The following is a 22,224-nucleotide window of genomic DNA, read 5'->3' as shown; positions in this document are numbered from 1 at the left end:
CTGTTTACTTGTCAAATAAAGAATTTGAACCTGTCATAGTGAACATCTGTCTTTGGCAGTTAATATGCAGCTAAGAGGTAATACTTCTATGGGACTTCCTAAGTGTCAGAATATGGTACAAGTACATTGCGATAAATTATTTAATCTTCTTAAAGAGAGAAATATATCACTATTACCCCAGTTTTACAGATAAGCAAACAAACAGAGGTTAAATCATTTGCCTGAGTCATACAACTTGTTGGTGTTGGTTCAAGACTTAAAATCAGGCAATCTGCCTCTAGATCTGTCTCTATACTCTCTCTTTGTACGTTAGCCACTATACTCTACTGCTTGGAATCTTCTTAAGTTGCTGAACTTTAGTTCTCTAGGAAACAATTGCTATTCAAGCAGTTACACAACTCTCAATAAAACTTAAAACTGAGCAATAGTGTTTCTCTTGAACATGGATGTAAAATTATTTTATATAAACCGATTTGAGAGAATATTGGGCAGGTGAATGTTTGCTAAAAACAAAGTAAATTATTGAGTGTGAGATAATACATATGTGCAAGATAAAGAGTGATGATGTGGCTGGATTTTAGAAGGGTGGCTCTAAAACCTCTTCATTTTTTCTTCTCTTTTTTTTTTTTTTTAACAAATTATGATTTACACATACTTGTATCTATCAGCTGCAATGTGATGTTTCAATACATGTATAAATCACGTAATGAGTACTTAGCATATCTGTCGCCTTAAACATTATTTCTTTTAGTGAGAACATTCAAAAACCTCTCTTCTAGCCATTTTGAAATATATAATACAATTATTTTTAATTTTCATCACCCTACTATGCAATAAAACACCAGAACTTATTCTTCCTAACTCTAGCTTTGTTGACCCATCCCTCAGCATCCTTCAGCATCCCTCCTCCTCCCCTCCCCTCCCCGCCCCTCCTCATCTTCTGGTAACCACTATTCTACTTATTTCCACATATGAGTGAGATCATGTGGTACTTTAGTCAGAATGGCTACTATCAAAAAATCAAAAGATAAGTGTTGGCAAGGATGTAGAAAAAAAGGAATCCTTACATACTACTGGTGGGAATGTAAGTTAGTACAACTGTTATGGAAAACTTTATGGAGGTTTCTCAAAAAATTAAAAATAGAACTACAGTATGCTCTGGCAATCCCATTATTGGGTATATATCTAAAGGAAATGAAATCAGTATGTCAAAGAACTATCTGTACTCCCATGTCCACTGCAGCACTCCTCACAATGGCCAAGATATGGAGTCAGCCCCAGCATCCATCAACAAACAAAATGTGGTGTACATACACAAGGAATACTATTCAGCCTTTAAAAAGGATAAAATCCTGCCATTTCATTTTGTAGGCAGTGCTCAGAAAGAGGAAGTAATTTGTCTTAAATTCACATAAACATTTAAGAATTAAGCCAGGCTGGGCGCAGTGGCTCATGCCTGTAATCCCAGCACTTTGGGAGGCCGAGGCAGGCGGATCATGAGGTCAGGAGATCAAGACCATCCTGGCCAACCTGGTGAAACCCCATCTCTACTGAAAACACAAAAATTAGCCAGGCGTTGTGGTGTGCACCGGTAGTCCCAGCTACTTGGGAGGCTGAGGCAGGAGAATTGCTTGAACCCAGGGGTGGAGGTTGCAGTGAGCTGAGATTGTGCTACTGCGCTCCAGCCTGGTGACAGAGTGAGACTCTGTCTCAAAAAATAATAATAAAAATAAAAAATAAAAATAGTTTTTATATATTTATTTTACTTTTTTCCCCCATCCACTTTAATGAGGTACAATCAGATAAATACATTCTGGGGATCTTTTTGTGTACTTGAAGTTTGTTAGGAGACCTTAAATGTTTTCTCCACCACCAAAGGAAAAAAAAAAAGATGATTATGTGATCTGATGGGTAGATTAATTATCTGCTTTGTGGTAATGACTTCACAAATACACACATGTCAATCATGTTGCCCATGGTAAGTATATTAAATTTTTATTTGTGACTCTTCCTTTGAAAGTGGTTTCTCAACAATCATCCTCTCTCTAAGGAATTGAAGAAAGACCCCAATCATTTTTATTGCTTATTTTGAACTCATGTGAAGATCTTAGTTACTGAGACCTTTACATGGATTCTGTCATTCGAACTTTCTACCCCAAAGTGGAAACTATGGTCTTCAATTTACAAATGGGAGAACTGCAGTCTTAGAGTTTAAGTGACTTCCTTTCATGGCTTTTTCTACAGCTCTAAATTCAAAACGAGCATGTTGAAAGCATCCACTCTTACCTTTCACTTCTTCAGATTTCTTTCTCTTCTTCACTGAAGGCATTTTCTTGTTATCTCTTTCTTCTTCAATATTCCATTTGCAATCGTTCTGGCTAAAACGGGGAGGGAAGGATCTTATTTTTACCACCTTCCTTTTGGCTATTTCCTTCTGACTTCTGCCTCCGTCTTCTCTTTCCTCAGTCCCTTCCTTCACTCCCAAACATAGATGCTGGAGAGCCGCTGCCCTAGGGCTCAGGTGCCAGCTCTCCCAGCAGAGCGCCTGTGCAGACATTTTCTGCCAGCTGGGCCCCCGCTCATTTCATATTCACAATCTCTGCCCCACACACTATGCTTTGGTCTTGGTGTCTGGCCCTCTTTCTCTTTCCTGTGATCACGTCCCCACTAATGCTCTTGTTTGTAGGACTAGGACCTCTCTTTCCTTGCTGTGAACATTCCTCTCTGTCTCCCAGACTCCCCTGGGGCATGGATCAGGGGCTGTGCCCTCATTCTGGGCCTTTCTCTCAGGCCTGGCCCTGTGACCTTCATAAGGATTGTGGTTTGAATCTTCACATTACCCACTTCCTTACTCCCTGTCACTTGGCTCTGATCTTTCTATCACCTATTTTAGGACATTTATTTAGGATAAGTATATAATTTGGCCACTTTTGAAACTGAAAGGAGTCCGGGCGCGATGGCTCATGCCTGTAATCCCAGCACTTTGGGAGGCTGAGATGGGTGGATCACCTGAGATCAGGAGTTCGAGACCAGCCTGACCAATATGGTGAAACCCTGTCTCTACTAAAAATACAAAAATTAGCTGGGTGTGGTGGCGCATGCCTGTAGTTACAGCTATTCGGGAGTTGGGAACAGTAGAATTGCTTGCAGGAGGCGGAGGTTGCAGTAAGCCAAAATCGCACCATTGCACTCCAGCCTGCGCGACAGAGAGACACCATCTCAACAAACAAACAAACAACAAAAAACCAAAAAGAAACTGAAAGGAGGGGTTTTAACAATCATATTAGGATAACTGGCACACTTCGGGCTTCACCATTGTACAAAAGAGAGATTTTGCACAGGGCTTTTGCAGTTAAATTTTAGGAAAGCTGGGTAACATTTCTATACCATAGTTTTCTCTACCATAGTTTTCTCTACCATAACATTGGGTTAATAGTAATACCTGGGTCCTGGGTTATTGTGAGGATGAAATGAATTAACATATGTAAAGCATTTAGAACAATGACCTGTACGTAGTAATCATTTAATACATTTAAACAATAATTAGCATTATTATTATATCTGTGATATTGGCAAACTAACCTCTCTAAGCATGTGAGAATTGAATGTCATCATGCATATAAGGTACATAGCACTGTTGCTGGCACATCATGTAAAAGAAGTACCTGAGTGTCCACCTCCCTCCTCCAGATGCTTCTCTGACGGTGTGACTTTATCTCTTCTTGCTATGCAACTAGCTCTGTTCTACCTCCATCCCACAACCTCTTCCCACTTGTAACCCATATTTGTTGCTTGTATTTCCTGTTCCAACAATGTGTTAAGCAACATCTGAAAGCCGGAAGACAGTTACCCCTCACGCCAGTTTCCTAATCATCACTAAGCCCTTGGGAAACGTAATGGATCAGCGAGGCCCCAGATGCAGATGTGATTAGCACACTGGTCAGTCAGCCCACAAAACATTTTCACCGAGTCCTCTAAAGTGTTGCATAAGGTAAAGATAACGTTAAGTCTGTGGAGGCTTCCGTATCGGGAAAAGATGCTGTAGCGATCTTTTCTGAGTGTCTTCTACTTGTGACAAACTGAACTTGGGAGGAAAGCAGTCTGCCAAAGCCTGAATTCAGCCTCCAAGGTATAGATTCCCTCTCCATAGACATTCCCCTTTCTTTTGCATCTTTTGTTAAAATGCCTCCCAGTGGTCTACTGGGGATGTCTGCAAAGGCCTCTGGTTGGTTGCTGTGCAGAGGTTTGGAACATTTAACTGTGAGCATGGCTTCTCTTTAGGATGTGATGATTCCTTTGGAGCCATGATAGAAAGTGTTAGACATAATAATACAGCAATTTCTTGGGGAAAATGTGGGTATGGATACACACACAGGCACACACACAGGCACACACACCTCTTAGATACATTAATCCCACTGGCTGCACCTGAGCTTGTCTGCCAGCTCTGACAATGAGGGGTGGTCTGGATATGCCTGAAGTATGGGGTCTGCAAAGTGCATTTTGGCATAGCTCAGGGGACAGTAGAGAGTAATGATAACTCGAGATGGATTGCCAGGTTCTGATTTTTAGCTTCTCAAATTGCTGGCTGTGTGGGCTTGGGAAAGCTACTTAACTTCTTTGTTCCTCAGCTTCTTCGTCTGTTAGATGGAAAGGATCATAACAGTAGTACCCATTCATCTGCTGTTGTGAGAACTACATTAGTAAACATGAGTAAAGCCCTAGAACAAATGCCTGCCATATACTAAGAGCTGGAGAGCTGAACTTAACTGGTAGTTTCCTAGAAAATCTACATTTCTCTGATTTTTTTTTTTTTTTGGTGACGGAATCTTGCTCTGTTGCCCAGGCTGGAGTGCAGTGGTGCCATCTCAGCTCACTGCAACCTCTGCCTCACGGGTTTAAACAATTCTCCTGCCTCAGCCTCCTGAGTAGCTGGATTACAGGCATGTGCTGTCACAACTGGCTAATTTTTTAGTGTTTTTAGTGGAGACAGGGTTTCACCATGTTAGCCAGGATGATCTCAATCTCCCGACCTCGTGATCCTCCTGACTGCGTGATCCTCCAGCCTTGGCCTCCCAAAAGTGCTGGGATTACAGGCATGAGCCACTGCACCTGGACCATTTCTCTGATTTTTTTTTTTTTTTTAACAAATAGATAACTGATTTAACCAAATTTTAGAAAACATAGTTTGTTTCACCTGAAGGCTGAAAATTCTCCCTGATTATTTTGATTATTTGAAACAAATCAAGTTAAATAATTTGGTTAGATATTTGCTCCCTTCAGAAATGCTCTTGGAGTTTCTTGGGATGAGAGGCTCCAGTGCTTGCAGAGGTATTTTCCATTATCATTTATCAGGATGGCTACCTGGGACTGGACCGAAAGTCTGGTTACTGATTGAACATGTGTTAACTGCTTGCCATCTGATGATTCTGAGCTAGGCACTGGAGTTGCAGTGATGAGTAGACAACGAGGTAACAGATAAGTATCCAGGCAATTAACGCTCAGGCTGAGTAAGTGGTATGAGAAGGAAAATTGAGGAAATTCTGAGAGCAAACAAAAGGGGTGCATGCTTCTTCCAGACTTGGCCAGGACTAAAAACAATGTCCTGAAAGTATGACATGTGGGCTGAAAATCAGTCTGGAAGGGCCGAGCACAGTGACTCATGCCTGTAATCCCAGCACTTTGGGAGGCCGAGGTGGGAGGATCACCTGAGGTCAGGAGTTCAAGACCAGCCTGGCCAACATGGTAAAACCCCGTCTCTACCAAAAGTACAAAAATTAGCGGGTGTGGTGGTGCACACCTGTAATCCCAGCTACTTGGGAGGCTGAGGCAGGATAATAGCTTGAACCTGGGAGGCAGGATAATAGCTTGAACCTGGGAGGCAGAGGCTGCAGTGAGCCAAGATTGGGCCGCTGCACTCCAGCCTGGGAAACAGAGCAAGACTCCAACGCAAAAAAAAAAAAAAAAAAAAAAAAATAAATAAATAAAAATCAGTCTGGAAGGAGAGCAGAAATTATCCAGGTGAAGCTTGAGGGGACTTGTCTTTCAGGAATAGTGGGATAGCACACAGGATTGAAGACATTTGCGGACTTGGAACTTCTGAAGGAAGACAAATCAATAAAACAAGGCTGGATGGAATTTTGAGATAGGGAGCAGTGAGAGGTGAGGCAGGAGACACAGGAGAGAGATTATCTGGTCATAAGGCAGCAACATTCTCCATATTGCATGCATCTTAGTTCATTAGATATTTAATCCAAAATACATACAAATTTCCAGGTGGATAAATTTGAAGTCTTGGCTTTTGGCTGTTCTTATTTATACTTCTTGAGATAATTACATTAGAAACTCATTCATATAGAGTTTGCTTTAAGCTTTATTGATCTTCCCTTGCTCTTGGGTTCTGTGCAGTGTTGAACATGGGAGGTTAAGGGCTCCTTGTCATTTCACATTTATCCATATTTAAATACATAGAGAATGTAATTTAATCTTAGCATGAAAATCAATATTGGTAGGAAACTTTGATGAGGAGTATTGGTAGGAAAATTTTATGACATTTATAATAAATGTTTTATCAGTATTGGTAGGGAACTTTTATGAACTTTTGTAGCAATTCCCAGTGTAATAATAAAACATGACCTGACTCTCACTTTAAGTCAGTGCTTAGTAAATCTGTCATCACACTTAAATGAGGGTCATACATGCCCCCAGAACAGAGTATCAGAAAGGTAAACATCCTGAAAGTGGCATGTATTTAGTTTAACAAAAAAATTAAGTTACTAGAAAAATGAATCTGGTATATAGTTTATAACAAAAAGTAGAAATTAAGATACAATTCTTTACTTTCTTTTTTAATAAAAAGCTTTTATTTTAGGTTAGGGATACATGTGCAAGTTCATTATATAGGTAAGTTTGTGCCACAGAGCTGTGTTGTGCAGATTGTCACCCAGGTACTAAGCCTAGTACCCAATAGTTATTTTTCCTGATCTCCTCCCTCCTCTCTCTGATAATCTCCAGTGTGTGTTCCCCTCTATGTGTCCATTTGTTCTTATCATTTAGCTCCCACTTATAAGTGAGAATATGTGGTATTTGGTTTTCTGTTCCTGTATTAGCTTTCTAAGGATAATGGCTTCCACCTTCATCCATGTTCCTGCAAAAGACATGATCTCATTCCTTTTTATGGCTGCATAGTATTCCATGGTGTGTATGTACCACGCTTTCTTCATCCAGTCTACAACTGATGGACATTTAGGTTGATTCCATGTCTTTGCTATTGTGAATAGTGCTGCAATGAACATTCACGTGCCTGTGTCTTTATGGTAGAATGATTTATATTACTATCTTATTCTTAACCCAATCAATAGTTTTGGCAGAATACAGCATCATTTCATGTGTTTATGGTTCATCTCATGCCATGTCCCTCATCACTTACAAAAGCATATAAGCATTTTGCAACTATTTCATGTTGGAGGGTACTATGAATTAGGAAGTTACATTGCCCAACATTCAGAAGCCCAAAGTAAGCATTATGTGTATACTTTAGTGATACATATTTTTTAGCTGTAATGATTGAGGTGGTTGTTTTGTGACTCTTATATACAAACTTGAAGTCCTTTTTGTCAGAAGGCAGAGTATAAGTTAAAAGTTGATACCATCTGTTCATAGGTTAAGAATCCCGTACATTATCAAAGTCAACTCTTCCAATGTTAATATCAAATTAAAATTACTCCCATTTTTACAGAAGTGAAAACTGAGGTTCCCACTATAAGACCATGCAACTAGTAAATGATGACATCTGGATTTGAATTTGGATCTTCCATAGTGCTTAAACTCTATCATGCTATGTTGATACTCAGAAAGATATCTTCTATATAGTGCTATATAATGTAATGATTGGAAAAATATTGGACCTCAGAGTAGAATGTTTTTAGTAGAATCTGAAATGATTTATAAGCTATATGAGTTTGGGTAAGTTTCTCAATCTCTCTATACCTCAATTTTTTTTCATCTGTGAAATGAGAATAATAATAATAATATTATAACAGGATTAAATGTATTAATACATTCACAGTATCTAGACAGTGCCTGGCATATAGTAATAAGTACTAAATAAATGATACCTACTACTATTACTGGAATCTGGCTAAAGCCGTTATTCTTATAAAGAGACCACTGCTCAGAGGAACTATATGTCTGGTTGCCCTCGACTGATTTGAAGAAAGGCAGGGACTATATATCAGTGCATGCAAAATGAGAAAGAAATTGCTCTTTACCATTCCAAAGTTGAGTGAAGTACCAAGGCCTACTACAATGACCCGATGAGGTCTACTACTCCAAGGCAAGACAGCATTGAATATTGTACAAACTCTGTTACTCTGCCCTGGTGTCCCATTTGTGGAGAGTCATCTTAATGTATGGACAGAATTGAACCCTTCTGGAACACTGAAATTTTAGTAGCTAGTGGAAAAAGGGAAAGCATGAAGCCTTTGGATTTCTTTTCTATTACAGCGATAAACAACCCCCAATGGCCTCCCACGTAGTCTATAATGCAGAACTGGGGTCAGCCTCTGCCCACGGTACCCCAGGCAGTGAGGCGGGACCACACCAGCTGAATAATTCTGTCTACCAGCCCATTGATGGATCACAAGATTATCAGAAAGGAAAATTACAAGTTCTTGGGGTAAGTCAGCCTTAGTTTAAACATTGATTTAAGAGGGAAGAAAATAAATACAGTTGACCTGTGAACAATGTATGTTTGAACTGTGAGGATTCCCTTACACGTGGATTTCTTCCACCTCTGTTTGCCATCACGAGACAGCAAGAACAACTGCTACTCTCCCTCTCCTTCCTCAGTCTATTCAACATGAAGAGGATGAGGATGAAGACTTTTATAATAATCTACTTCCACTTAATGAATAGTAAATACATTTTCTCTTTCTTATGATTTCCTTAATAGCGTTTTTAGTTTCTCTAGCTTATTGTATATAACATGTCACATACAAAATAGGTGATAATCGACAGTTTATGTTAATAGTAAGGCTTCTGGTCAACAGTAGGCTATTAGTAGTTAAGGTTTTGGGAAGTCAAAAGTTATATGTGGATTTTCAGCCATGAAGGGTGTGGGCATTCCAAACCCCAATGTTGTTCAAGAGCCAACTGTATCATGAGGAAAACCTTGCTTATGCTGAGAAGGAGGAAATTCTGAGTTATTTATCACTGAGTTAATGAAGAATTGGAGAAAACACTGGGACTTATTATAGATCTGGGGAGCAGAAATGCAGAGCCTTTCTTTCATGGTAGAAAACATCGAGCCTTGGAGAACAGATTCCAAGACCCTTCATTTTGGTTTTCTGCTTTTTGACCAGCCATTTTAGGAGCCTGAGCTCTATGAGGCTTATATTCTATATTTTAAATTTAAAAATTGGGTTGAGAGGCCAGGCGCAGTGGCTCACGTCTGTAATCCCAGCACTGTGGCAGGCCGAGGTGGGAGGGTCAGGACGAGGTCAGGAGATGGAGACCATCTTGGCCAACATGGTGAAACCGCTTCTCTACTAAAAATACAAAAATTAGCTGGGTGTGGTGGCAGACGCCTGGAATCCCAGCTACTCAGGAGGCTGAGGCACGAGAATTACTTGAACCCAGGAGGCGAAGTTTGCAGTGAGCCAATATCGCGCCACTGCACTCCAGCCTGGCAACAGAGCAAGACTCTGTTTTAAAAAGAAAAAAAAAAATTGGGTTGAGAGAAAGGCTGAGTACGACATGGCTTATCCTCTGTCTGCCTTCATCATGTTATGGCCCGAAAGCATGCCAGGAAGAGACTTTGACTCCATCTACCTTACCTGCCATGTCTCCTTTACTCTCCTGCCACTTTCTGAGAGGAGTTCCTGAGAATGAATAGAAATGTGGGGAGAGAGTGAAGATGAAAGGCTACCACTGGAATTGGTGCGGATAGTGTGGGACAAAAAACTCTTTCAGATAAGCTCTTATTCTGTTAATTTAGGCTTGACACTTTAACCATTTCAAGCACCGACATCTCCTTGCTGAGAAAAATTAAAATGGTCTATTTTCACTGTCCACTTTAGTATATGACTGTTATGCCTTTTTCCCCTTCTTCTTTCAGGCCATCCAGATCCTGAATGCAGCAATGATTCTGGCTTTGGGTGTCCTTCTGGGTTCCTTGCAATACCTGTTCCACCTCCAAAGGCACTTATTTTTCTTCACCTTCTACACAGGCTACCCATTTTGGGGTGCTGCGTTTGTGAGTATTCATACTCCCCCGGCTGTGTGTTATTTCTTAGATACCACTGCTGGAGATGTGTTTGATGACAAAAGTATTGTTTGTAGGTTATTGGAAGGTTGCAGGCTGTGGTTTTGATTTGCAATTCTTGAACAACCAATTAGAAACAAGGAACTCTTTTTTTTTATTTTTTTAATTAAATTAATTTATTAATTTATTTTTTGAGACAGCATCTTGATCTGTTGTCCAAGCTGGAGTGCAGTGGTACGATCTCTGCCCACCGCAACCTCTGCCTCCCCAGTTCAAGTGATTCTCTTGCCTCAGTCTCCCAAGTGGCTGAGATTACAGGCATGCACCACCATGCCCAGCTAATTTTTGCTTTTGTATTTTTAGTAGATATGGGGTTTCACCACGTTTCCCAGGATGGTCTGGAACTCCTGACCACAAGTGGTCCTCCAGGCTTGGCCTCCCAAAATGCTGGAACTGCGAGGCATGAGCCCTGATGCCCGGCCAAAAACTTTTTTCTGATTAAGAGAAATCACATTTGCCAAGTACAAATGAAGTCCTAAAAATTATCTTACATCTACATGTTACGTTTATAGATACTTAAAAAACGGAATGAAAAATGGGTATTGATGAATTGCCTTGTGGTGCAGCAGAGAGTCCTGGCTTGAGAGTTAAGAAATTTGTCTGCTGATTATTGTCTGAAAATCAGAAGAATCATTTCCACTATCTGGGTCAACATGCGATCAGAAAAAATAGGGGTGATTTTAAAATGTATTCATTCAGCTTTGATTATTTGATTATTACTTCCCTGATAGTTCAGTTTTTAAAAGTGAATGATATGTTTGTTGGCCATTTGTATATCTTCTTTTGAGAATTGTCTATTCACGTCCTTAACCCATTTTTTGATGGAATTTTTTGTTTATTTCTTGGTGATTTGTTTGAGTTCACTGCAGATTCTGGATATTAGTCCTTTGTCATATGTATAGATTGTGAAGATAGTCTCCCACTCTGTGGATTGTCTGTTTACTCTGCTGACTATTCCTTTTGCCGTGCAAAAGCTCCTTAGTTTAATTAGGTCCCAGCTATTTATCTTTGATTTTATTTCATTTGTTTTTGGGTTCTTGGTCATGAAATCCTTGTGTAAGCCATTATCCTAAGTGAAGTAACTCAGGAGTGGAAAATCAAACATCTTATGTTCTCACTTACAAGTGGGAGCTAAGCTATGAGGATGCAAAGGCATAAGAATGACACAATGGACTTTGGGGACTCAGGGGGAAAAGGTGGGAAGGAGGTAAGGGATAAAAGGCTACAAATTGTGTGCAGTGTATACTGTCTGGGTGGTGGGTACACCAAAATCTCACAAATTACCACTAAAGAACTTATCCATGTAACCAAACACCACCTGTTCCCCAATAACATATGGAAATTAAAAAAAATTTAAAAAAAAATAAGATTTATAAAACTCATTGCATGGAAAGACAAAATAAATGAATAAATAAATAAAATGGGCAACATCAAGTACAATTTTGTGTCCTAGGATGTGAATTTTAAAAAGGAGGTTTGTATGACTATTGCTGGATATCTACTAATTGAGGGAGGGCCAAGAAGAAAATGGTTGAGACTTAATATTCCTTTATCTGTTTTACTTCCTATTTTCAAACAGTTTTGTAGTTCAGGAACCTTGTCTGTTGTAGCAGGGAGAAAACCCACAAGAACATGGGTAAGTAGCACTTCCTCTTTCTCTATGATCAGAGGAGTGGAAATATGTTATGCATAAATGGTAGGAGAGTAGGGGTCCATGAATACAACTGAGACACTGAGTATCATTTAACTGCACAAAAAATTAGTTTTCTTAACGTATTCAGATGGTAGGTAAACAGAAGATCACATACATTGTGAGGATGCATTCCTAGGATGCTTGCTCTGAATATTGGTGAACCTGAAGCTTAGAAAAAGTCTTATTGATTTTTATGTGTTGTCACGTTTGACCAATTCTACTTATTTGGAAGTAAGAACTCCCACCACTAACTAGTTTCACAACTAAAAGTCCAAACTTCTATTCCTAAACAACTGCTAAGTCTCTATGATGTGTTCTTAGTGAGTCATGTAGCCACTGATACTCCACTTTCCTACTCCATTCATTCACTTTCCCTCCTCCATGGATAGCTATTTTACCATTTTATTCTGTCCTCAAACACCGATCCTGCTTCTCTCATCCATACTCTCTGCTGATGATTTTTCTGTCTCTTCTGAGAAAACTGAAGCCATTAGAAGATAATTTTCAGACCTCCACTACTTAATGGACTAGATCTATACCAATATATTTTTTCTTTTAGCCTCTTACCATAGGAAAATTTTGTGATTTTCTTTAAAGCTGATCTCCCTATTTGAGTATAAGATTCCATGCTTTTTTTCCCCACACAAGTGCATCAATTTAATTTGTGTCTCTTGCTATATATATATATTTTGACAGAGTCTCACTCTGTCACCCAGGTGGGAGTGCAGTGGTGTGGTCACAGCTCAGTACAGCCTCCACCTTCTGGGACTCATGCTATCCTCCCACCTCAGCCTCTTGCATAACTGGGACTACAGGTGTTTGCCACCATGCCTGGCTAATTTTTATCTTTTTTTTTTTTTTTTAGAGACAGGATCTTGCCATGTTGCCCAGGCTGGTCTCAAAATCCTGGGCTCAAGCAGTCCTCCTGCCTCAGCCTCCCAAAAGGCTGGGGTTACAGGCACGAGTTACCTTGCCCAGTCTTTAATCAGCATGTAAACATCCAGTTACTGTTCTCAACATAAAAACAAAACAAAACAAAACAAGAAAACCTTGACATTATTTCTCTCTGCTAGGGGCAGGCACCATTCATATTTCTTTCTGTAGCTAAACTCCTTCAAAGGAATCATCATGTTCTTTCTCTAATTTCTATCTACCAGTTTCAATTAAACCCACTTCAGTAAGGCTTCATTTTACTCCCTACTATCTTCTGTAACTGCTGTCTTTAAGATCACTGAAAACTTCCACCTGTGCTAAAACAATGGTCAACTCTTGATCCTCATCTAACTTAACCTATGAGTAGCATTTAGCATAGTTAGTCTCCCACCCCTCCTTCCAGGAATTTCCTCACTTGGCTTCCAGCATACATTGCTTGGCTGGTTTTCTTCCCATCTTTTGGTTTCTCCATCTGTCTCCTTTCCTGGTTCCTCTCCTTCTCTCTGACCTTTTAATGTTCTGGTCCCCAGAGCTGAATTCTTTGCCACCTGCTCTTCTCAATCTATAAGAATCTACGTACTTCTTCTGTGATCTTACACATCCTTATGACTTCAAATAACATCTATATGCCCACAACTCTGAAATAAGTATTTCCAGCCCAGGTGTCTGCCCTGATCATCAGACTGGCATGTAAAGATCCAAAACTCAACTCCCAGTTTTCTTCCTCAAACCTTCTCCTCATGTCAGCTGATGGGAACATTATCCTTCCAGATTCCCAGACCAAACACCTCAGAATAACCCTGAGTCTTCTTTCTTTCACAGTCCTGAACCCTACTTTTCAGCAAATAATGTTGGCTCTACTTTCAAGCTATTAATATATCCAATTTTGACCTTTTCTCATCTTTCTATTGATGACATTTCATCCAATCCACCTTGTCTCTCCTAATCGGGCTTCTAGCTTTTATCATTGAACTTCTCTTTGCCTTGCTGGAAACAGTGATCCCTTGAAACCATAAAGCCAAGTATATCATTTATTTGCTCTAAATCCTTCATTGGCTTTGTATTTTTCTTAGAGTTAGAAACAAGGTTCTTTTCATGATCTGCAGAGCCCTACATGTTTTGGCTCTCTGTTAACTTTCCTTCTTCTTCATTTCCTAATATTGCCTTCGTGCCTCCAACACCTTTGGCCCCCTTGCTTCCCTAGAAGATTCTGGCCTCAGGACTTTGAGTGTTTCCCTAATCGCAAGGATATTCCCCCAGATAGACTCTTGGCTGGCACCCACAGCTCTTTCATGCCTCTCCCCAGTGTCATTTCTGTTTAATATCATGAACCCCCACTCCTCTCTTTGAATTCCCAGATTCTCCTTATCCCATTCTGTTAGCCCCTAGTACTTAATCATTTTCAAAAATATTATGTAATTTACCTATTAGTATGTTTACTTTTCTCTTTGTTTTTATTGCTAGAATATAAGCTCCATGGAGGGTGGGGGACAAAAATCTTTCTTTGGTCATTGATGTTTGCCTGGCATCTAGGATATCAATGGGTGTGTAAACGATATTCAATTAATGTTTGTTTCAATGAATTGTTGCCAAAGGAATGAAGTATGTGCTGCATGTATTAATTGAAAATTCTTATTCTTTTTTAGATACGAAAGAGTTTTGAAATGAACATTGCCAGTGCTACAATTGCAGTAGTGGGGATTGCTTTTCTCTCAGTAAATTTAGCAGTTAATATCCAGTTATTAAACATTTGTCAGTCTTCAATGTCACCGGACCTATGCAATTACATGGGCTCCACATCAAATGTATGTTTTTGAAAAATGTGTATAATTATAAAACATTTCAAACAATCCAGAATGTACAGAAAAATAATATATCAGGTACCGTGCTGCCATAATTTGAATTTTGTTTGTTTGTTTGTTTGTTTGAGATGGAGTCTCGCTCTGTCGCCCAGGCTGGAGTGCAGTGGCCGGGTCTCAGCTCACTGCAAGCTTCGCCTCCCGGGTTCACGCCATTCTCCTGCCTCAGCCTCCCCAGTAGCTGGGGCTAGAGGCGCCTGCCACCTCGCCCGGCTAATTTTTTGTATTTTTTTAGTAGAAACGGGGTTTCACTGTGTTAGCCAGGATGGTCTTGATCTCCTGACCTCAGGATCTGCCCGCCTCAGCCTCCCAAAATGCTGGGATTACGGGCGTGAGCCACCGCGCCCGGCCCATAATTTGAATCTTAGGTGTGCCGCCTGTTTGCTTTATAATGAAGGTCAAATTAGATAATCCCTTGAGTTTTCTCACTTTTGAAATGAGATAACAATAGTACCCATCTCATAGGATTGATGTGAGTATTTAATAAGTTAACATATGATAAGCAATTAAAACAAGGCTTAGCGTATCATGTTACACAATTAGTAATATTACTATGACTACTACTATTACACTCCCCAGAGAGATTTTTTTTAAGTTTCATTTCATAGCTCCTTGCTTAATAAAACAAACTTGAGAGATTTACAACTTTCTCTGCAATCTGGAATGTTCAAATAATGACTTGAAGTTTTGAAGGACTGCACTTTAGAATGAAATGAACATGGTGTTTTCAAAGGAAAACTTTTTAATAATCTTACCAATTTTTTAAAAATTTGTGTTTCAGAATTCTTCCTCTTCCGAGGTCTACTTAGAAGTTAATATTTTCCTTTGGAATTATCCATTTCATCCCAATGATCTATGAACCGTTAATTACAGACCCACTGCTAAGCTTCCTGTTTTCTTTTTTTTATTATTATTATACTCTAAGTTCTAGGGTACATGTACCCAACGTGCAGGTTTTTTACATGTGTATACATGTGCCGTGTTGGTGTGCTGCACCCATTAACTCGTCATTTACATTAGGTATTTCTCTTAATGCTATCCCTCCCCCATCCCCACACCCCAAGACAGGCCCAGTGTATGATGTTCACCGCCTTGTGTCCAAGTGTTCTCATTGTTCAATTCCCACCTATGAGTGAGACACTACTTATGGAAGTTTGTGTTCTCATTTTCTTTATTATATTTTTAATGATCTAAATTTATATTTGTCAGAGCCTGATTTTTCTGTGAATTTGGTGGTATTTTTCCTCCAGGGATATATTGTTTGGTTGCTTCTGGGTGCCTCAGGAATAATGGTAGAATCACTAGCCCAATAATTTTATTTTGTGTTTATATCAGCGTAGTGTTTTAGTTTCTAGGGATAATGTAAATGCCTAAACCCCTAAGAAGTGCTATTAATGAAATCGTGGAAGAGTCATTTTTGTTCATTTTCCTAAACTGCCTACTCCTCTCCTTAGTTTACTACTATTCAAATTGGAAGATGTTAGTGATAGTGTCAGAATTTTGTTTCTACAGCTTCTTCCCCCTGTAGCTACTTCACATGGGTTGACATAGAAATGCGACACATCTTTCTCTTCAGAGAAAATGTTTTCATGCTTTTAGATTGAGATACTATCTCTTCTACAGTATTATGTGTGTTTGTGTCTTTAATTTATGGTTCACTTTGTTCCACTTTATGGGAGGGAGATGTTGTAGTCTGGTTTCCTGCTGACATTTTTTTTTCCTCTGGATGTTGCCACTGGGTTTGATATAAGGCATCATATCCCCTAGGGCATGGTGTCTCTACTGCTGATTCTCACCTCGCTGGAATTGTGCGTAACCATCTCTACCTTCGCCATGTTGTGCAAAGCAAACTGCTGTAATTCAAGAGAGGTGAGATTTTTTCAAATGAGTAATCATCCACATGGTCTCAAAGCCTCCCTGTAGGGTTTGAAGCTGTTTCTGACTCTTAGAAATAAACTTTTATGTGGTAATGACTTGTGGAGTTCCTGGAATTAGAGATTTATGAATTTTAGAGGTGGAATGAAGGGTAGAAAAGAATTTAGATGTGAAAATGCAAGAGGAAATACTGTACTTAATATATGAGCATACTTTCTCATACAGTTGGAATTAAGTGAAATTATTTTCTTATAACTTGTGACTTTCTACTTGTATGACCTAGGAAAAATTAATAATTCTTTTTAAATTTTAGATATATTAACTGTAAGATGAAAATAATATTTTCATTCTCTTCTAATGTTTGTTGTGAGGACTGTGTATATAATCTTTACAGCATCTGGCACAGTAATCATCAATGAATGGATTTTTTATTGTTGATGATTATGATGATAACAGGAAAGGATGGGAGAAGAAGGAGATAATGATCCTGTTCTTGGACATTAATGTTGTTTTATTTTCTAGGACATTTCCTCACCTCCCAATTCTGTGGAATCAAGAATGCCTCCTTATGAAAATAATTCTGAGAGCATGAATATTTGACCTTAAATCTCCAGTGACTCAGAGCTTCACCCACAAACTCGGGAGAACGTGAGCCTATCTCTAAAGCTCAATCCTTCTATCACGGCACCAATTACAAGAACCTTGGACGACTCTATCCTTTCTCTCCTAACTATAAATCCTATTTGTGTGTTCTGGGTATGGAAGGACAGATACATTTCTTTAGGCATTCTTGGATATTTGTAACTTCTATGATCATTACTCCAAAGTTGTTTCCAGAAATTGCTTCTATTTCTTCTTACCCACCTACTCCATTGCTTTATGAGGTTTAAGGAAGGAAGGCAGTATAATCACTATTTAATATATTTTTTCTAAAATCCAACTTCTGACCACCCAGTCGGAAGACAAAGGAGACATTTTTTCCATTACAGAGAAATGCTTTTTGACTTTCACATCAGCATTACAAAAAGTGTCAAATAAAAAATTACCATCATTATCATTAAAATATTTTCACTTTTTATTTGATGAATGAAATTTATTTGAAATTAGTTAATTAAATAAATTTAAAAATTTATTTGAAAAAAATTTTCTTTAAAATAAATTTGAGATGAGAGGGTTAAGGCTCAGGGATTTTATTTTATTTCAGTGAACTGCTGGAATTCACACATGCCCTGATATGTAAATGATGATTTATGTTGGTGAGTCTGACAGCAAGCCCAAATGAGTTCTTCAAAGGACAATGGGAAACTGTAAAGTAGAGAAGTAAAGAACAAGGCCTTTAGAATCTGCCACATCTGGGTTCAAATTCTGAAACCATCACTTATTACCTGTATGAACATGGGCAAGTTACCTAATCTCTTTGACCTAGTTTTCCTCATCTGTAAAATAGATGTAATAATAACAACTACTTGGTGAGTTGCTATGAGGGTTAAATTAAAATAAAAAGAAAATGTGATACAGCACCACAGGTACTTGCTAATAATGTTGCTGTTGTGGTTAGTCTTGCTGTTGCTGGTAAAAGCTAAGGTGGGATTGTGGTCAGATGTGCTGGAGAGAGAACAGTGGAAACGTTACTTACACTTCCATTGTGGCTCCTGGTATAACCTCCAACAACTCCAATAGCCATCTTTTCAAGGTGGCAATGTGGCATGAAAACTTCCCTCAGTTCCTCGTTTATAAATCTGCTAAAGCATTTATATTTCTTATGCATACATAGTCAAGATAAATAAAATGTATGAATAAGAAATATAAGCACTTATTGTGTGCATAAATTTATACCCATGATTTACTCTTAGCTACTTGTATATCATATGTGCAAAGGTTCTTCTCTACTTCTTGGCTACTTATATAATAAATATTTCTTTATTTTTAATCCATTCTGCAGCGGGATAATTAAGGAATCAGAGAGACCGAGGGGTTGAGGAGGAATTATTTAATTATTTAGGTGCACCCACCCAGTCTGGTTTACATCCAAAGGACTGAGCCCCAAACAAAGAGTCCGGTTACCTTGTAAGCATTTTGTGGGGCCGGGGGAGATCTGTGCAGGGGGAAGCATATTACAGAAGCGAGAAACAAAGACAGTTATTCAATTAAGACATGTATTACATTATTTCTTACTTTTCAAGGAAAAACATGTTTTACGACTTATCTGCCTAGTGACCTTGCAACTGCACAGCTAGAGAAACAGTTTTCACAATGCCTGGGAAAGGGAGAGATAAGGCTCACTAGTCACAGAAAAACAGGCAGTTGATTTTAAAGGACTCCAGCTCTTTCTCTTCTTCAGGGGGAACTGGGTTTTCTTACATACAACTGAGTTTTTGCTTACACATTCTTTAATTGATTTTAATTCCTGTTCCAATTCAACAATCATTTAGGGAGTGCCTACTATGCATCATGTATTGTGCTAAGAGCTTGGCATACAATAGAGAATGATGCATAATCTCTGCTCTTAAATTGTTTGTAGTGGGAGATACAGACCCCTAGAAACACACAACGGCTCTGATAGGAAGAGTATAGGAATCTTGAGAAGCACATAGGACGAGCTTCTAAACCAGGTTAGAAGACATGTCAGTGATAACTTTTCAGAACACTTTTCTTCTCAGCTGAGATCTTAAAGATAACTGAGAGTTAACAGGATGGAAGAAAAGAGGATACATTCAAAGGCCTTTAAGTTAGAAAAAAGTTTGAATATTCGAAGAATAAACTAGAGACTTTACTGGGTCTAACTTCAGTGTATAATGGGCAGATGGAAAAATAAAAGTTTGGAGAGAGGTGTACGTCGCAAGAGATTATAAAATGACAACTCTGTGAGTTTTAAGAAGCAATTGAAAATGTATGCAGGTTCCAGGTGCGGTGGCTCACGCCTGTGATCCCAGCACTTTGGGAGGCCAAGATGGGGTCAGGAGTTTGAGACCAGCTTGGCCAACATGGTGAAAACCCATCTCTACTAAAAATACACAAATTAGCTGGGTGTGGTGAAACACGCCTGTAATCCCAGCTACTCAGGAGGCTGAGGCAGGAGAATTGCTTGAACCTGGGAGGCAGAGTTTGCAGTGAACTGATATTGCGCCACTGCACTCCAGCCTGGGCAAGAGTGAGACTCCATTTCAAAAAAAAAAAAAATTTGGCCGGGCGCGGTGGCTCAAGCCTGTAATCCCAGCACTTTGGGAGGTCGAGGCGGGTGGATCACGAGGTCAGGAGATCGAGACTATCCTGGCTAACATGGTGAAACCCCGTCTCTACTAAAAATACAAAAAACTAGCCGGGCGTGGTGGCGGGCGCCTGTAGTCTCAGCTACTTGGGAGGCTGAGGCGGGAGAATGGCGTGAACCCGGGAGGCGGAGCTTGCAGTGAGCCGAGATCACGCCACTGCACTCCAGCCTGGGAGACACAGTGAGACTCCGTCTCAAAAAAAAAAAAAAAAAAAAAAAAATTTACACAGGGATGTCCTGAGACTGGCTTCTATTGGTTTGTGGAAGTCAGTTTTAAATTTTCAGGGTGCACAGGTCAACATAATTTGGGTAGCTTGAAGTTAGCTCTGATGGAGGATTTACACCACAGAGATGGGAAAAACCACAAGTTTCAGCATTCCTGTGTAGATTTTGCCTGCAGCAAATACTACTGTGTTGTTCAAAAGCTGATTTTGTTTCCCTCATTTCTCCTTTATTTATCATTTAAATGTTTCAGTAAGGAAGATTTGTGTCTTCTCTCATTTGTTTAGTAAAGCATGTATATCGTTATGTACTCATGAATATTTATATTATTCTTTTGGTTATGAGCAATATTTATTTTGTTTCTCAAAGTTTTCCAGCTTTGGCCATTGGGAGCTGAGTTGGCTCCTGTGTAGTTTTGACATGCTCCACGCCACCCTCCCCTTTTTAGCACTTTCATATTTTCTGGAACTACAAGATTCTTCATGTTATTTCACCTGCTGCAGACTTAGAATTTTCATTTCTTCAGGGAGCCCTGGTTTCTTTATTTAGAGAACTATGTTTAGAAAACCTGACCTGGGGGCAAGATATGCTCATTGCTACTGTATGTCACTGCTTTTAGGCCTGTCAGGTCTCTGAGCCCAAGCCAAGCCATCAGCGTCCCCTGTGCACGTATATGCCCAGATGGCCTGAAGTAACTGAAGAATCACAAAAGAAGTGAAAATGCCCTGCCCCACCTTAACCGATGACATTCCACCACAAAAGAAGTGAAAATGGCCGGTCCTGGCCTTAAGTGATGACATGACCTTGTGAAAGTCCTTTTCCTGGCTCATCCTGGCTCAAAAACTCCCCCACTGAGCACCTTGTGACCCCGCCCCACCCCACCCCACCCCGCCCCCCCCACTCCTGCCCGCCAGAGAGCAATCCCCCTTTGACTGTAATTTTCCTTTACCTACCCAAATCCTATAAAACGGCCCCACCCTTATCTCCCTTCGCTGACTCTCTTTTCGGACTCAGCCCGCCTGCACCCAGGTCATTAAACAGCTTTATTGCTCACACAAAGCTTGTTTGGTGGTCTCTTCACATGGATGTGCATGACAAGGCCCTCTTAGGGGACAAAGCTAAGAAATATATGCAAGTACACTACCCATGCACGCACATATCTATATTTATTACCATATGTATGTATGTATCTATCCATCACTCTCTCTTTCTCTCTATCATGAATTCCTACTGATAAATTCTACTCAAATATGGTCACACAGGGTCCATTCTAGCAACCTCCCAACCCTGCTTATTTATAACCTATTTTCTGAATATGTAAATCTGGCAACAATTTCCACAATTTATTTCCTTACCTGTTTAACGTTAGTACACATGTAAATTCATTTCAGAATTGCTAACCAGTATTTTTGTGAGAAATAAATTTGCTACCTACAGTACACTGTTTGTGTATAGTTCTTTTTATCCTTAGCTTTAAGGTATGCAGTCAAAGTAGTTTTTTTTTATAAATACTTAGGCCAGCTCCTTTTAACCTCTACCTCTTTCAATGAGGTTGGCATGCATTTCTAAAGTTGTTTAATTTATTTTTCACAGCTTAAATTTCATCCTGCATTCCACAGGTATCTTGGTTAATTTTTATTTTAAAGTAGCATACAGTAAAGTTCATTATTTGCAAAACACCATTTTATCAGTTTTAACAAAACATAGAGTTATGTATTCACAGTACCATACAAAGCCATTTCATCATCCTAAGAGTTCCCTTCTGTAATCTCTTGAAAATAAACTTCTCTCCCCACCCCAAGCTCTGGTAACAACCAAACTATTTTCCATATGAATAGATATACAGATACAGTCTTTTCATATGATATTCTGGAAAAGACTATGTCTATATTTCTATTCATATGGAGGCAGTAGGGTGAGAAGAAGTGAAGGCAGAAATCCAGTCATGAAGGGTATAGTGGGCCAATTAAGACTGAATCTTTCATAAAGCAATGGGTGTTATTGAATGGATTTCAGAGGATGGTGATACTACTAATAATGCCAATTTGAA

At 39.4% G+C, this 22,224-nt stretch overlaps 1 protein-coding gene across 1 annotated transcript in view; it reads left to right on the top strand.

Annotated features, from left to right (window-relative positions):
• The window catches only part of LOC126935485 (oocyte-secreted protein 2), a 28,337-nt gene extending 8,477 nt beyond the window's left edge, over window positions 1-19,860 (top strand). The window contains exons 4-9 of the mRNA XM_050756956.1: window positions 8,506-8,677; window positions 10,118-10,255; window positions 11,904-11,960; window positions 14,597-14,755; window positions 16,577-16,678; window positions 17,207-19,860. Of these exons, the coding sequence (XP_050612913.1) occupies window positions 8,506-8,677; window positions 10,118-10,255; window positions 11,904-11,960; window positions 14,597-14,755; window positions 16,577-16,678; window positions 17,207-17,284 (706 nt within the window). The 3' untranslated portion in view covers window positions 17,285-19,860. The remainder of the gene's footprint in view (window positions 1-8,505; window positions 8,678-10,117; window positions 10,256-11,903; window positions 11,961-14,596; window positions 14,756-16,576; window positions 16,679-17,206) is intronic.
• Window positions 19,861-22,224: the final 2,364 nt, after the last annotated feature.

The sequence above is a fragment of the Macaca thibetana genome, chromosome 14, assembly GCF_024542745.1.
Source record: "Macaca thibetana thibetana isolate TM-01 chromosome 14, ASM2454274v1, whole genome shotgun sequence".
NCBI classification, from domain to species: domain Eukaryota; kingdom Metazoa; phylum Chordata; class Mammalia; order Primates; family Cercopithecidae; genus Macaca; species Macaca thibetana.
Note: the sequence above shows the minus strand (reverse complement) of the source record. Positions and strands in the feature narration are given on the sequence as shown.